General features: G+C 42.6%; 1 protein-coding gene across 10 annotated transcripts in view; it reads right to left on the minus strand.

Annotated features, from left to right (window-relative positions):
- Positions 1–16,799, minus strand: part of Vti1a (vesicle transport through interaction with t-SNAREs 1A) — a 313,453-nt gene extending 296,654 nt beyond the window's left edge. For 7 of the 10 annotated variants that reach the window (XM_048423304.3, XM_048423309.3, XM_048423302.3 and 4 more), the window contains exons 1-3: positions 16,408–16,783; positions 9,016–9,074; positions 1,431–1,541 (exon numbers count right to left, since the gene is read on the minus strand). In XM_048423304.3, the coding sequence (XP_048279261.1) occupies positions 1,431–1,541; positions 9,016–9,074; positions 16,408–16,501 (264 nt within the window). In that variant the 5' untranslated portion in view covers positions 16,502–16,783. Of the gene's footprint in view, positions 1–1,430; positions 1,542–9,015; positions 9,075–16,407 lie in introns of all 10 variants that reach the window. The other 3 variants (XM_085694105.2, XM_048423305.3, XM_085694107.2) reach the window with 1 other exon arrangement.
- Between the last annotated feature and the right edge of the window lie 30 nt (positions 16,800–16,829).

Consider the following 16,829-nt stretch of genomic DNA (forward strand, 5'->3'; position numbering starts at 1 on the left):
TTATTTCAGAGGGACTTATGGCCCCTCCCAAAGCTCACATGCTAAGGCTTAGTGGCCTGTCCGCCAGAGGCCCTCTGACAGAAGTCAGTCAGCATGGCATATCCTGCACAGGAACAAGGACAGTGGCCACCACAAAGAGCACTGCTTTGCTTCAGCACGATGTTCTAACAGCCATGACGGAGCCCTCTGACACTCTGAGGCAGATCTGCCTTTCCTCCTTACCTGCCAGCTTCCTCAGCAGCGTCTCTCCATCTCTCATCATGGCTGACTATCACAGTGACTAATGCAGCCATCTTACTTCTCAGAGAGTTTCCCACTAAGATGTAAAACCAGAATGCGTCCGAGCCTCAGGAGCATTTCCCTTAATTCACTGGTGGAGAGGTACAGTGCAGTCTGGAGTGTACTTTCCAGACAGATAACTAAGGGACAGTCAGACTCAGAACGATCCTTATAAACTCTAGAGTTCCCTGTAAATGTGGACCCCAGACTCACAAACACAGCAGATCTGTGTGACAAACCGCAAGTGTGTCATTCACAGGTAAGGGACAATTCTTTCTTCACCTGCATGTCCTTTCACTTTAAACGCGAAGAGTATGAAATGTGATCTGCTTATGAAAACCCTAGTTTGCTGTGCCCATACACAAGAACAACTGTTACCTTCACATTCATTACTTTATCTGTATCATTCACGGTAATTTTAGCAAGGTTTTTATCTGAATCCTAAAATTGTGGTAAAATCCAAATGACATAAAATTCACGACTTTAGGTCCTTTTAGGTGCCTAGCCTACTGGTGCTGGACAAATTCACAGCACTGAGCTGGAGAACTCTGCTTCTTGTAGAACGGAAAGTCTGTACAGACAACAGCGCTGGGCACTCCTTGTCCCGTCCCCAGCAAGTGCCATTTTACTTTCTGTTTCTGGGTCTGACCATTCTCAAAATCTCGTGTAAGGGAACGTGCACCTCATCTGCCTTCTGGGCAGATCACAAGCAAGTCACTACTTGCTTGGCTTTGTCTAATGTTCTCAGGGCCCCACTGTGTTGTAGCATATTCAAAAGGCTGACATACGCCACCCAGCCCAGTTGCTTACATGACTGCTGGGTTTGCAGACTCGGGTCCTCAGGCATTGAACCATCTACTCAGCCCGGGACACTGGAGCTTGAAATTCCAACCAACGCTAAATATTAGTAAGAACCATGCAGACTCAAAGGATCTAGCTGTGAGCCATGTCCTCCAACTTCCGTCATTTGCCAACTCTAATCCCTGTGATCCCCAATCCTAAACAAACCCATCTTTTGCAGCTCATCTTTTGCAGGAGCTCTGAGACTGTGCACTTAATGCTGACTAAGGCATGGGGAGGAAACACCAAAGACATGAGGCACAAGTGCAACCTAATGCTCTGAGGACAACAGAGGGCAGATCTGAACTCACAAAATCTGTTTCCAGCTTTCCCATTTCTTGCTTGTAGCTTCTCATTCTGTTGCTGTACATTCCTCGACTTTGCGGTGGAATTTCTCGAACTTCCAAATCCATCTGTTCAAGCTGAAGTGGGGAGAAAAAAATGTGAACCACATGCATATTCTTTATTTTCTCAAATGGTTAGTGCTAAAAGAATTGGCTTCTAAGTCCTGGCTTCACAGCTGAGAAAGCATAACTATGGCACAGGCGACTCATGCAACACTGGAATGCTTTAGCACTTACTTCCTGATTGGTTCAGAAAGCAGCTAGACAATGACACTGGGTGCTAAGCTGCTTGCTTTGTTGAGAATTTGTGTTGAAAAACATGTGCATTAATCAAAACATTCTCATTAATTTGTTATCAGCATCCTTGGAGCAGCCCATTGGTCCATGGAACCTGATGTGGCCGTCTGACTCTCCAGGATGAGGGGATACTGTTCCCTGCGACTCACCTGTGAAACAGCAGCCTGCCTTATTTATGGGAGGAAATTTCTGTGATAAAGTTTTTCCTAGTTAAGAAAATCACATACAACCAACACGTGACCTCGGCCGCCAGCCTAACTCTTACACATTAAAACCACCTGATGAACTAATGTATACAGCAATATGTTAGTTATGCCTTGCTCACTGAAATCATAGCAGGGCATGCTTCAGCCATCTGTCATCCTGTAACACTCTGGATACCGCACATGAGAGTTTAATGGGTGCCGAGAGAGAAATGCACTAACAGATCATAGCCTAGGCTTTGTGGGGAGACTCTGTGTTCTCACTGTAGGCACCGCCACTTACCAGGCGTGGGGGATTGAACAGAGGTCTTAATGACCCTCAGGGCAGCCATGAAGATTAACTGATAATGCCTATAATGTATTTAAGGCACTGTACCACTAGATTGACAGTAACTATATTAATAGTTACACAGAAATAGAGTAGGGACTCTATGAGGTTGCAAAGAGGGCTAATCTGTACAATTCCCTAAAAGAGGAAAAACCAGGAACAAGAGCAAATTAGCCCAGACTATGTCAATAACTTCCACGGAAAAAGACAGCAATGCATCTGCCTCTGAGAGCATTCTATTGCATTCGTGACCAATGCAAGTCTGTCACCACTGTCTACTTGTGAAGACTGAATAGCTATAGTAGAATACAGAAAGACCAAACAAGCAACTGAAATTAAGATATGTACTTTTATAAGAAAATAAGATACTTTTTATTAGCCCTTTGCAGTGATCACGTAAGTAACTGATATAGCTCATCGTAAATGTGAAGGTTGACTATCCCTTCCCAAGCAGACACATTTAGTGTATCTATTTACCCAGCAGTGGCACACCAGCTGCTCTCATGAAAAGCATGAATGTGGCTGAGACCACTTCGAGACTCTGCTTTCCATTCTATCGATGTATAACCAGAAGCAGGATTTGTTTAACATCTTTTCCACGGTCATTACTAATCATTTTAACATTATGCTTTTATATTTGTTTGCACTAAATTTCCTAAAAAGCAAATGAAGTATCACACTGAACCCAGAGCTCACCAATGGGCTAGGATAGCTGGCCAGTTCAAGGATCTGCCTATTTCCCTCCCCCACCTCCCAGCGCCAGGTTTAGAGACATACACAACCTTGCCCAGTAGTTTACATGCAAACTCAGGTCCCCATGCTTGTGTGGCAATAAATGAAATCACCGCTCATCAAGGCATTAAGATCTGACAGCATCATTGCTCACTGGCTTGGTGTTCTAGTTTTGTAAGTGAGCATACACACTGCTGTGTTTTCCCACGGCATTTTCGTACACATTTTGTTCTTATTTGTCTCCCAGACTCTTGCTGGTCGGCTTCCTCCCCCATTATTCTGTTCTCTCTCTCCTCACAAGCATTCAATTACCCTCTTTTTTCTCTCTCCTTCCCTTAAGAATTTTCCACTGTCACCTTCCTAGTTTACTGGATCCCCTCCCTCATACCTACTCTTTCAAATCTAGGATGTGTGTATTAAAAACAAATCTCGTTTTTCTGAGTCTGGTTTATTCCACTTAACATAATGGTTCCCAGCTCCATCCTTTTTCCTGCAAATGTCATGATTCCATTTACTTTATAGCAGAATCTAATTCCATGATACATGCAGCACATTTCTTTATCATTCGTCAGTTGGTGGACATTCCGGTTGCTTCCGTGTCTTTGCTCTTGGGGACACAAGGATATGAAGTATCTCTGTGGCAGGACATAAAAGTCCCTTGGCTATACACAACAGCGGTATGTCTGTCTCATTCGCATTTCCACCTTTAGCGGTTTAGAACACTGCCTTCCATACTGCCCTTATTCGTTCATTCACATCAACAGAGGACATGGTTCCCTTCTCCAGTATCCTTGCCAGTACTGGCTACCTTTTTAGTTTTGGTCTATTTTTTTAATTTTTTGAGACAGTGTCTAATATAGCCCAGGCTACCCCAAACTTACTATGCACCACTAAACTTCTGCTCCTCCTGCCTCTTCTGTGAGATTACAGATTTACCATCCTGGCCCTGCTGTCCTTTGATGTTAGCCATTCTGACCAAGCAAATGGAACCTCCAAGGGTTTTAACTTTTATTTCCTTGATGGGTAAGGATGTGAAACATTTTTTTTTTTACTAGCTTATTTCTTTGACTGGAAGATTTGCTTTTCTTGCGTCTAGTTTTGGCAGTTCTTTATATTTCCTACAAATCAATCACCCCCACCATCTGAAGTGTAATTGGCAGATTTTCTCCCATCCCATAGGTTGTCTCTTCACTTTGGTAGTTATTTCCTTTGTTGTGTGAAGCTTTTCAATTTTATGTAATCTTATCTGTCAGTTTTTTAGAGTTCTTTTAGGAAGGGTCCTGCTTCTGCCTGTATCTTAAAGTGTTTTTCAGACTGGAGAGATAGTTTAGGGTGGAGTATACTTGCTGCCTTGCCACGGACCTGAGTTGGATGGTTAGACTCTCTGCCAGGTGACAAGCAGCCTCTTGTAACTCTAGCTTCAGGGAATCTGACACCATCTTCTGGCCTCTGTGATCACCCACACATGTGTATACGTACGTATACATATACATAAAGAAAGATAAATAGGTTTGCCATAGCAGTTTCAAGCTTTACATAAAGGTCTTTGGTTCATTTTCAACTTAATTTTCTTTTTTTTTTTGCACAGGACAAGAGGTAAGAATCTAGTTTCACTCTTCTGTATGTCAAATGCAGTTTTCACAGTGCTATTTGTTATAAAGGTTGCCTGTTTTGCAATGTATGGTTTTGATACCTATGGGGGAAAACAGGTGGCTGAAGCCATGTGCGTTTGTTTCTGGGTTCTCTATTCCACTCCAGTGGTCTACATGGCTGTTTCTGTGCCAGTGCCCATACTGCCGTAGTTACTATGGCTCTGAGTAGAATTTGAGACTGGGTATCATGTGCCTCTGGCAGTGTTGCTTCTGCTTAGGATTTCTTTGGCTACATGGGATCCTTGGTGCTTCCATATGAATTTTAGGTTCCTTTCTCTGGTTTTGTGAAGAATGACACTGGGTTTTGAAGGAGAGTATATTAAACATAAGATAATTTGCAATAATATAGCCATTTTATAATGTTGATTTGCTAACCCACAAGCATGGAAGCCTGTCATCTTCTGTTTCTCTTTTCAGCACCTTTGATGTTATAAAGTTTGTATTACAGAGGTCTCATCTCCTCGATAGGCTTGTTCCTATTTCTTCTCTTTTTTTTTCCTTTTTTTTGTTTTTATTGAGTTAAACATTTTTATCCGCTCCCCTCCCTCCAAACCCCTCCCATTCTACCCTCTCCTGCGACTCCCACACTCCCAATTTGCTCAGGAAATCTTATCTTTTTCTCCTTCCTAAGTCTTCCATGTATGTTTCTCTTAGGGTCCTCTTTGTTCTCTAGGTTGTCTGGGGTTGTGGATTGTAGGTGGGTTTTTCTCCTTTTTGAAGAACTGTGCATGGGAATTTGCTTCCTGGTCTCTTTCCTGATAAGCTCACGACTTAGCTACTGACCTTTGCACAGTGAGGTTGTATCCTACTGCTCAGCTGAAAGTGCATGCTAGATCTAAGCATTGTCTGGTAGAGTCCTTAGAGCTTTAAAAACAGGGCCATGCCATCTTGAAAAGGTGGTAATTTGACCTCTTCCATCCCTGGTTGTATTCCTTTCATTTCTTTCTCATCACTCTAGCTAGGACTCTCAGCACTGTATGAATAAGACTGGAGAGAGTGAACCGTTGTAAGTATTTACTTCCTGCAAGGTGAGATAAGTCTTATTAGGATCAAGAATAAGGACCATATACTCATTCTGTTTTCACAACACTCGTGTAGCCACTGAAGAGTAGAGGACATGGAAGTACAGTAAGTCCAGTGTCCATAGATTACTACAAACCACGATGGGCAGAAACACAACCATCCGAGCAGGCAAATCAAAATCAAGCTTTTCTAACAGTTTCCTGAGCAAAAGAACAGTCTATCATCTAAGATGCCAGTAAAAGTAAGTAATTCAGATTTCTGAACATTTTAAACAAACAGAAATGCTTATTTTAGATTCACATTGTCATATTACTACTAATAAAGCATTGCCAGCTCCATGCGGACGTGGTTATGGCAGAACCTCCTCAGTCATGAAGAGAGCAGCTTTCCCTCACCATCAAGTAAGCAAAATGTCTCTAGAGCCTTAAAAAGATAAAAACAGCAGTCCTGAAGAGGAAAAAGCTGCCATCGGCACTTAACAGTAGGAAAAGTCATCCCAATCACATCTTAGCCCTAAGATGTGTAAAAAATCAAGTATATATACCTCAAGATCCAAAAAACTGACCAGTTAGTTTTATCTTTAGTTATCCCACCAAGCAGAAGGAAGAAATGTACGGATTGGCTGCTCTGGCATCTAAAGTCTTCACATGAGAGGGAAGAAGTGTGAAAGAAACAGTTAATATAAAAAGAAAGGATAAAGAAGGGCAGGCATGAGAAGATGAGGAAACAGAGGCAGAGACAGTGGCAGAGGCCCCAGTCCCTGCAAGTAATAGGGTACAGATACAGTTGGTCATTCTGACCACAAGGGGAACAACAGACTGAAAACCGAGGAGCAACTCTGCAGGTCCCAGTCATGTCGATCTTAGACCTCAGGAAAAGTATGTTGTGCTATGGAGAACAGCTTCCTTCTTGAACCCTCCAAATCTGCTGCCTCTAGTGCATGGCTCCACTGACAACTATAATCCATCAAAGCAAGACGGAGGAATGTCAGGCCCTCCAGTCACCCTCTAGAGAAATCTCTGCCTTCCTAGAGGCTCAAAATGCCCTTGAGCTGCCTAAGGGTCCAAGGAGGTGCTGAAGACAACAATAGTCAAGAACCTGCATCCCTAGGCACGTCTGAGGTAGTGCTGCAAAAGTTTTGGGTACGTAACAGCAGTAAACGGAACCCTTCAGAAAACCGGCCTGAGTCTACCAGCACATCCTCGGGTGTCCCTTCAGTACTCAGAAAAGCCACCACTAGCTTGTCCCGTGATGCACAGTAACAATCTAACAGTTTCCACAGCTGGGGCAAAACACCTTTCCTTCGTTTTCTCCCTAGGATTTGTTGTCATGAGAAAGCAGTGTGTGAGCCAGGGCTCTAGGTGTAGACCCCGGCACAAAGCCTGCAGAGCGCATAGGAGAGTGTGGGACCTCAGACACATTTCCTGGATTTCCTGAGCTTCAGTCCTCATACAAGGGTGGCAGCAATCCAAGCATCACTCTACCATGATTCTCTGAAGCTCCCACAGGGTTCTCTGAGCATGAATGTGGTGTTCTCACGAGTCTTCCGCATTGTATCTCAAAGTCTATGTACACAGAGCCACTGAAGAATGAAACAGTATGTTTTTCTGGGATGAGCAGGCTTACTTCCAGGCTGCTGAGCTGCAGGAGCTCCTTCCGTTTCTTCAGCCAATAGCGGCTAAGATATCAGCCCATTGGGGCGTGGTCTCTCTCTCTTTAAAAAAGCAGCAGCTGTCATCCTTTCTCTCTCTGGCTTCCGGCTACGCTTCCGGCTCTTAGATTCCTTTCCTGATTGCGCAGAGGGGCTGTTGTCTGGGGCGGTGATCAGTAAGTTTTTCCCCTCTGAATAAATAACCATTCTATTAATCATAATTACAAACTGGTGTGGGATTGTTTATGACTTACACCTTCACTGCTGTATGTGGCTTATTGCTCAGGCTTTGCGATCTTGGTGGAAGCAAGTGTTTGCATCTCTTCAGTGTAAACTGGGGCTTGGGGGACTAAAGCTACCAAGCTGACATCCTGGCAGCTGCCTCTTTTAACAGGAGGCTTCGGTGTCTGACTGGGGAGTCTCCTTTCTTGGGAGCAAAGCGTCTGTAGCACGAGCACAAGGACCTGAGCTCTATCACCAGCACCCACACAGAAGCTGGCTGTGGCACGATGCACGCCTGCAATTTCAGTCCTTGGAAAGTAGGCACGGGATCCCTGGAGCTTGATGGACATTCTACCTGAGTCAGTGAGCCAGGGGTCCAGGGCCAGAACCGTTTCGTTTATGCTTCAGCAAATAAAGCTTGCCTGAAGATCTGAGTACAGAGGTAGCCACACTAGTTAGCCCTAGAGGCTAGGTAGTGGTGGCACACACCTTTAATCCCAGAAATCAGAAGACAGAAGCAACAAATTTCTGAGTTCAAGGCACCCTTGGGCTACACAAGACTGATTCAGTCTAAAAGAGAAATAGCCAAGTGACTGATGATGGCTTACACCTTCAATCCCTGCACTAGGGAGGGGGAGACGAGAGGACTGTAAGGCGGGAGGAGACAGGAGCTGAAGGCATTCAGTCTCAGGATTCGTAGAGGCAGGATTTTGCCCCCTGTTGGGTCTAAGGTAAGAACTTTTGCGGTAGAGGTAAGAATCTGATCTTTCAGCTTTTCAGTTTTCACCCCCTAATATCTGACTCCAGGTTTTTACTACTAAGACCAATTAGAAATTGTGCTACACCTGCCAGAAAAAAAAAAGTGGAGAGGTTGAGAGAAACTGGAGAAACTGAAGAGAAGACACCTGATGTCAGGTTCTGGCCTCTACACACATATGTATTTATGCGCACACATAAACATGCAAATGAACATGTACACACATACAGATACAGAAGAACTCTCATATCTTCCGTGGGCATCCATACAGACTGGCAAGCTTTTTCAGCTTCCAATGTGGTGGAAATCTCAGACCTCTGTCAGTTTTGAAAGACAAGTTATCCCACAGGGGGTTTGTGAGAGTTAACGATTATCACACAAGCAATGCACTTACCCTAGTGGGTGGTGTGCCTTTGTCAAACATCAGCTACTAAGCTCATGTACTAAGAGACGGATTCTTAGGAGGTAATTTTGAAGGAATATAAATTAGAGGCTGGCATTTAGTGAGCCATCTTTACTAGAAAGAATAAAATCTCTAGAAGTGAATAAATCCCCTTTAATCTGAAAAGCAATGAACTGTGAAGTGAGCCTGAGCGCATACTGTTCCATGCATGCCCACAGCACACACAGCGGACTCCGGGGTTCGGCTCAAGGGGCTGCGTTCAATACACCCCTGAGGCTACGCACCAATTCTCTGGCCTCTTCAAGCTGTTTCTCCACGTTGGCAACCATTTGCTTCTTCTCATCTAAAACAAGCAATAATATCAAAGAAATAATAATTATACAACATAAATTGAATATGCAGTGGTTTTCAACTTTCTTAATGCTGCAACCCTTTAATATAGTTCCTCATGTTGAGGTGACCCCCAAGCATAAAATTAATTTCATTGCTACTTCATAACTGCTACTATTATGAATCACAAAGTAAATAACTATATTTTCCTATTGTCTTAGGTGACCTCTAGAAGGGTCATTTGACCACCTGAGAGTCAACCCACAGTTTTAGACCCAATGCTCTAAAGTCTCTTATTTTTATACAGCCATCTCCTTTCTGATCAACCAAATCAGAAAATATAAAGCAAGAAGATCCTTCTTAGGGGGGCTGAAGGAATGGCTCAGAATTTAAGAGCACTGGCTGCTCTCCCAGAGGTCCTGAGTTCAATTCCCAACACTCACATGGTGGCTCACAACCATCCATATGGAATATGATGCCTTCTTCTGGTTATGGAAATATACATACAAACAAAACACCCATATTCATAAAGTACATAAAAAAATAACTCATTAAAAATTACTCTTCAGTAGGTCACAAACTACAATGAACATTGACTCTGCAATATGTAGAAATACACAATCCAAGGAAGGGCCTAATTTTTAAGAGGTCATATATTTATAAGAGAGACTAAAAAGAACCTTGCTTCCTGGTAGAGATTATGCCTATAGCAGATACAGTGGTGACCTGAGAAATCTGCTAAGTCACCATTGCAATAAATTGAAATCACTGATTTGTGACTATATATAAAACACTTCCACAAACTGGGACAAGGCTTGTAACTCCTTACTATTATGATTTCAATAATGCTAAGAAGAAGGTATGAGGCTGGAGAGAGAGGGCTCAGCCGTGAAGAACACTGGTGCTCCTGCAGGGACTCGGAGACAGTTATTAGAACTTACATGGTGACTCACAACTGTCTGCAACTCCAGATCCAATGGGAGCTGGAAGGGGACCTCCTCCAGCATTGCATGCATGTGGTGCACATACATGCAAGCAAACATTTATGTACAGAAAACAAAATTTTAGAAAACTCTTTAAAAGGAGTAATGTATGATAGAAGAAACAGATACTTAAAATCTTGACATCGGACCCAAACCCACTGACTTACTCACTGGTTTGGGAGCCTGAACAATAAATGGTTTCTTCCTAAAACTTGGCCTGTGTTTTCTAAGTGGAGTTTTAAAATATACATGTACGTGTGTGTGTGTGTGTGTCCCCCCAATGAATGACTTTTAAACTGAGGTGTTGAGTCTCAATGGTTTATTTAGACACTGTAACAACAAGACATTATGGAACCATGGCTACCTTCTCTAGTAAGTCATCAAATTCATTCACAGACCCCACCTACATTTCGTGTTGACCACTTTTAGTTTTCTGCTCAGCACCCTCTTCTTCTCAAGCAACACTGCCCACTCCTCTGAGACTCCCATCTTCAAGACAAAGAAATGCTGCTTTCTTATGCAATTCTGGCTTCCAGTCAACAGCTGGACTCAATCCCTTGCTCACACTGGTAGTGGCAAACAGTACCTCAGCAGGTGATCAAAATTAACATCAGCAGTGAAAAGGCATATTGAGCATGTCCTTTTGACATTGTGGGAGTAACCAATCTGGGTCTGTCTTCACTAAAACCCATTATTCTAGGCTAATAATAAGAGGTAAAATCAACAAAAAAGTGGGAAAATCCCAATCAAGGAGTGTTCTGCCAGTGTTTGTTACTCCAGTAAAACCATCTGCTTACAGCCCATAGGCGTCTAAGGAGCCATGACTGCTTCATCTTTTGTAGGATTCATGCTTGGATCCTGGAGCAGCAAAAGGGCATTTGGTTTAAAAAGGAAAGGAATCCTTTCTAGTTTTAACTAAGATGATGTGAATAAAGTATGAACTTCAGTCAATACCAAATAATACGGATTCAGGTGTTAACAGGGGCCGCTGGCATGGGTAAATGGAGTTATTTTTGTGATTTTTATATTTCAACTGTTCTAAAAAAAAAATAAAGTTTAGAGCCAGGAGTACAGCTGACTAAGTGTGTGTTTAACAAGAGACAAGGCCTTGGGTCCAACCCCCAGGACCACAAATATAAAATGAAGCCATGACTTAAATTAACTAAACTGCCCAAGGGTGCAAGATCCCTCTGGATTTTGAGTGTAGCCAATGTGTGTACATTTAAACATGAAAACATGTGCATATACACATACGTTGGTGTGGGTGAATTGTCTGTATTCTGTCAATCATGTTTTTAATAAATGCTGATTGGCCAGGCAGGAAGTATAGGCGGGTCAACCAGACAGGAAGTAGAGGTGGGGTATTCTGGGAAGCAGGAAGCTCCCTCCACAGTTCTGTCCAGACCACCGAAGAGGCAAGATGTAAGCTGCCCCGCTGAGAAAGGTACTGAGTCGTGTGGCTAACATAGATAAAAATAATGGGCTAACATAAGTTATAAGAGCTAATAAGTAGCCCGAGCTAATGGGCCAATCAGATTTATAACTACTAAATGGTTTACAGCGTGTGCAGGCTAAAGGTTAAAAGTTCTTAAAAAAGAAAGAAAGAGAGTAGTTGGGTGTGGTGGTACACACCTTTAATCCTAACACTTGGGAGGCAGAGGTAGGTTGACCTGTGACTTCAAGGGGCAGAGATAGATTGACCTGTGACTTCAAGCATGCCTTTAATCCCAATGCCTGGGATGCAGAGGCAGACAGATCTCTGTGAGTTCAAGGTGCGGTGGCAGATACCTTTAATCCCAGCACTGGGGAGACAGAGACAGAAGGATTTCTGTGAGTTCAAGGAGAGCCTGGTCTACAGAGTTATTCCAGGACAAAGATATATAGAGAACCAGTCTCAAAGAGTAAAAGTAAAAATAAAAGAAATAGAGATTAAAATAAAGTCGCATAAAGATGGAAAATACACAGAGAATCTTGATACTGTATGCTATTATGCTCTCTTTGAATTGTTTGAATGCTGAGAAAGGAGCAACAGCTGCTAAAAGATATTTGTTTATAAATGCTGCTGAATTAATCCAAGATAGGTATTCTGAAAATACCTTGACTTCAAAATTGAAGTCAAAAGGTATGTTACTTTGGAGAAGAGATTTTGCTTTTATTTCCACAGGAAATGAGAAGCTGTGGATTCATTCTGAGTTAAGAAAAATCAGGATTGATCAAGGAAGACCACCTGAGAAATCTCCAGTAGGGACAGATGACCCAATATCAGAGTTCTACATCCAAAACAGATTCAGGACTGCTGCCTGAGGTAATCAAGACTCACAGGATACTCCAGTCAGGACTTGATAATTTTCTTTAGGTCCCTATAAGATTATCAGTGCCCCCCAACCAGCAGGAAGTAGCCTGGAATACTACGCCCACATTCCCAAAAAATGGACTATGGATATTTTCCTTTGTTTTTAAAAAAAAAAAAGAGGGGGAAGTGGTGCAGGAGAATTGTCTGTATTCTGCCAATCATGTTTTAAATAAATGCTGATTGGCCAGGCAGGAAGTATAGGTGGGTCAACCAGACAGGAAGCAGAGGCGGGGAGATGAGAACAGGAGTATTCTGGGAAGCAAGAAGCTCCCTCCAGTTCTGCCCAGATCACCGGATAGGCAAGATGTAAGCTGCCCCGCTGAGAAAGGTACTGAGCCATGTGGCTAACTAACATAGATAAAAATAATGGGCTAACGTAAGTTATAAGAGCTAATAAGTAGCCCGAGCTAATGGGCCAATCAGTTTTATAACTTATGGAGATCTCTGTGTGATTTTCTTTGGGGCTTGCTGGCTGTGGGGTGCCGAACGGGACTGAAATCCCAACAAAATGGCCCCCTCATGTTACAATTCATGACACAAATTTCTATGTGTCTACTATCCAAAGATGACTAAAATCCCAAACACTTGTTTATAAAGCATAACTGTCATAGGTGACAACTGATGGCTGTTCTCCCAATATACTCAACTGAAAAGTATCCTATCTGCCAGCATCCATGGTTCCCTAAACCTTCCAGGGTGACACAGTTCCTCATTAGATACAAGCATCTTCTAAAAGATACCTGCTTTGCCCATCACTGCTACTGCCCTTCCTCAATTCCCTTCCTTCTTGATATCCTGAATTCAAAACCATTTCCACATCCCAAAGCCCTCAGCACCTACTTTTCTTGAAATGTAGGTTTTCATCAAGAGCCTTTAACCTCACTCTACTTCAGGCACAGAAAGGAGGTAAGGATCTAAAGTCAAGGTTTTCTTTAAAGTAGTTGAGAAGACAAAGTCTGAGCTAGAGCCTGGCCAAGCCTGCCCACTGCTGATGGAAGAACAGATGAAATGATATCCCCTAGGGTTAGTCTGCTATGCTTTCTCTTATTTGTGTTGCATGCCTCATTTGCATTTTAAAGCATTCTAAGATTAAAATGACCACCCTTTCCTTCCCATTCTTCAGATGGAAGAGGCAAGCTTACAGAGACTAAGACATCTGATCACAAGTACATTTGTAGTAAGTTTAGGCAGGCAAGGGAACCTAACAGTTCTGACAGCAGCACTCTGAGCCTTAATCACTTTGCCAAAATACATTCTTTTTTTTTTTTTTTTTTGCCAAAATACATTCTTGGTACATTCTAATTGTAACCCTTACATCTCTGTGAATGGGGAGAAGAGCAAAATGAAATTCTGGTGAGGGTCCTCCAAGATGCCTGTTGTAATGGAAGTTCTGCACTGTGGAAAACTGCTGTACTAAGCAATTCACCCCCAATACCACAAAATCAGGAAATTTTAAAATCAAGAGTGTTATGGTCCCAGCTCATTGATTTTCCTGACTTTTGAACGTAACAGTAATCATTAAAAATCAATCTTTAAATTCAGTCACCACAGAGTATTTATTCATTAAGGGACCCACCATCTAAAAATCACAGCTATTAAAATTAGTTAAGATTCAAACACTTCAAAGAGCAAAGTTTTTTTTATTGAAAAAGTATTACACAGTAATCAAGTTTCTTTTTAAAATAAAATTTCAGAATTTTTTTTCTATTTGGAAGTCACCATAATACATATACATATACAATAGAGTAGTTCATTCCCACAGATTCTGGGTACTCCAACCTACATAAATTACCTTGACGTCAAGGTTTATTCCAATTTTTTTATCTTCTTATTCCAAGTAAATAATAGTTCATCTTTTGGTCTACTTCAGCTGAGTGACACAACCATTATGATGTTGTGGGATATTATAATTACTAGTTATAATATGGATATAAAATATTGAGAAATAAAAAGCAGTATGTTGCTGAGTATACTGCTTTTGCTATAGTTACATTATTCCTGTTAGCTCATAAACTCATGAAAAAAATATTTTTTTCTAACAATTAGGAGATTTAAAAGGGAGCAAGCACAAATCATTAAGAGGAAAACCACTGTATTTTAAAGTCATTTAATTATTCAAGTACACATTTTTTTTCCCCACAATACCAGCAATACAATCTCCTTTCAGATGAAATATGGTTAGTCTGTTTGGGCCTCATGTTACATTACATATAAGAAGAGGCATGACAATATCTTTATTTTTTAAGACACTTAATTCAACTGTTTCCTTCTATGTGGTAAGAATTTTAAACACAAAGGCAAGAAAACTCAGTTGTAACAAAATCTAGTTTCTCAGAAAAGGTCAACACAATTCTGTACCCTGGATGACATTACTTTGCAAAACAGTCTCTCAATACTAAAGTATTTGCCAAAGAAATATTTCTACTGCTAAAAACAAACAAAAGACACATTAAAATTCAAAACGAGCAAACTCCAACTGCAGCTACAAGTCCTGGTGCTCTGAGGTTCTGGGGCTCAAGTCAAAGGCAGAAGTCTCAGACAACAGTGACAACAAAACCAAGATGATCTCGGGCAACGGAGAAAAGTGGGACTGAAGAGAAGAGGCGAGGCGAAGGGTCAGGAAGGCAGGAGGCCATCATCCACTTTGTCCACCAAAAACTCTGAGGCAATACAGCTCCGTGGTACATGCTACCTTGGTTTCTCCTCTTGCTCCCTCCCTTGGACTCTAACCTCTTTAAGACATCATCCACCTCCTTCAGAACTAAATGGGACTTCGAGATGGAGAGGGATGTAAGGTCAGAGGTCCTGGCTTCAAGCAAATATCCCTAGTAACAGAAAACAAGTGAGAGGGGGGACAAAGAAATAAAGGAAGAAAATTATTCATAAAACAAGGATTGGGGGAAATTCTGGAATGGGGATGAGGAACAAGTTAGATCCAAGAGAAGTTACTGTTGGCATCTTGGATTGTCTGGGTAAGAAAGTGGTATTACCCACAATTCTGGAGGTCAATGGGAATCATCTTTTCTAGACAGTGTGCTCCAGGGCTGAAATAGAGACAAGTTCAGAGGCCCAAGGATCGTTCAATTTCCCTAATGAAACTGAGCCAAAAATTAATAAGAAAACTCATACTTTGTTTCTAACTACTTAAGCTAAATCTGTACTTAAAGAAAAATCAACCCTAAAACACTATCTTACAAGTCACAAGATGCCATATTATAATCACCTGCTTGTCCACAAAAGCATTCTTTTGAGCCCTTGGAAAAGAAATGCCAAGGAGATCAGATAATGACTCCCACCTTCACACTGCTGACAACCTAGTAGAGAGCGTGATACCTGGGGTATGCGGGATTTTAGACGGGAACAAAATTACCCTGTACCAAGTTTTACATAAAACTGGGTTTTATAACCCAAGAAGGATGAAAAACACACAATTGGGGCAGAGGTCTGAAAACTATGAATCCTAACAAGAGCTACCCAAAGGGCTTCACAGATGTGTGCCATTTAATCTTGAATGAGGTACGAGTCTCTCTAACCAAGAAGGAAGTTTTGAAAGAGTACGAACACTTGCCTAGGAGACAACTTCTAAGTGTCAAGAGTTGGGCTGGAATATAGGCATTCGGGGTCATCACTCTAACGTGCCGCAAATAAGGATAACAGCATTATTTAATAAACAACACTGCTGCATTTGGAGATCCACAATCTTGACACTTTCATACATTTTCTTTTAATACTCTTACTTTATAATTTCCTGGGGGGAGGGGGGAATCAAGATGCAGAGCAACATTTCCAAGCTTTCAGAGTCATTGGGTAGGAAATCAACACCAGCCCCCTGGTTCCCATGGTGGGGGGCTCTGTGCATTGGAAGCACGTTCGGAGTCGAGACACCCACCCTCCCGGGGACGCCAGTATCGCCCACACCAGCCCCCGCCAGGAAGACTAGCTTGCCCAGTTGGCGCTCCGTCGCTCCCGGCTCTCCAGGCCGCCCCCGCCCGGCCGGGCAGGGTACTCACCGGGAGGGAGCCGAGGGACCCTGGAAATCTTGCTGGTGATTTCAGCAGTGAGCACTGCAAAGTCCTGCTCGTAGCCTTCAAAGTCGGAAGACATGGCAGCTCGGAAATGGTCGGCTGGAGCCGGGGTCTAGCTCGGAGAGAACTCACGAAGGGGGCAGGGCCTCAGCGCAGAGACCCTGGGAAGAAGCCACCACAGCACAGCGGGGACCGGGGACACCTCCCAGCCCAGTCGCTTCCTGGTTGCTCTTCACAATCCTTGTCCCCCGGAAACTGAGGGGGATGCGTCTTTTCTTTTCCACTCAGTCGTCGAGAGTGAAACTAAGGAAAAACGTCATGTTCACTGTCCCCTAAAGAACTACGAAAACCTGCATGCTCTCGGGGATCACCGAAAACACTTCCCCACACTGCACGTTAAGGGAAAC

Source organism: Myodes glareolus, chromosome 7 (assembly GCF_982192425.1).
Source record: "Myodes glareolus chromosome 7, mMyoGla1.1, whole genome shotgun sequence".
Lineage (NCBI taxonomy): Eukaryota > Metazoa > Chordata > Mammalia > Rodentia > Cricetidae > Myodes > Myodes glareolus.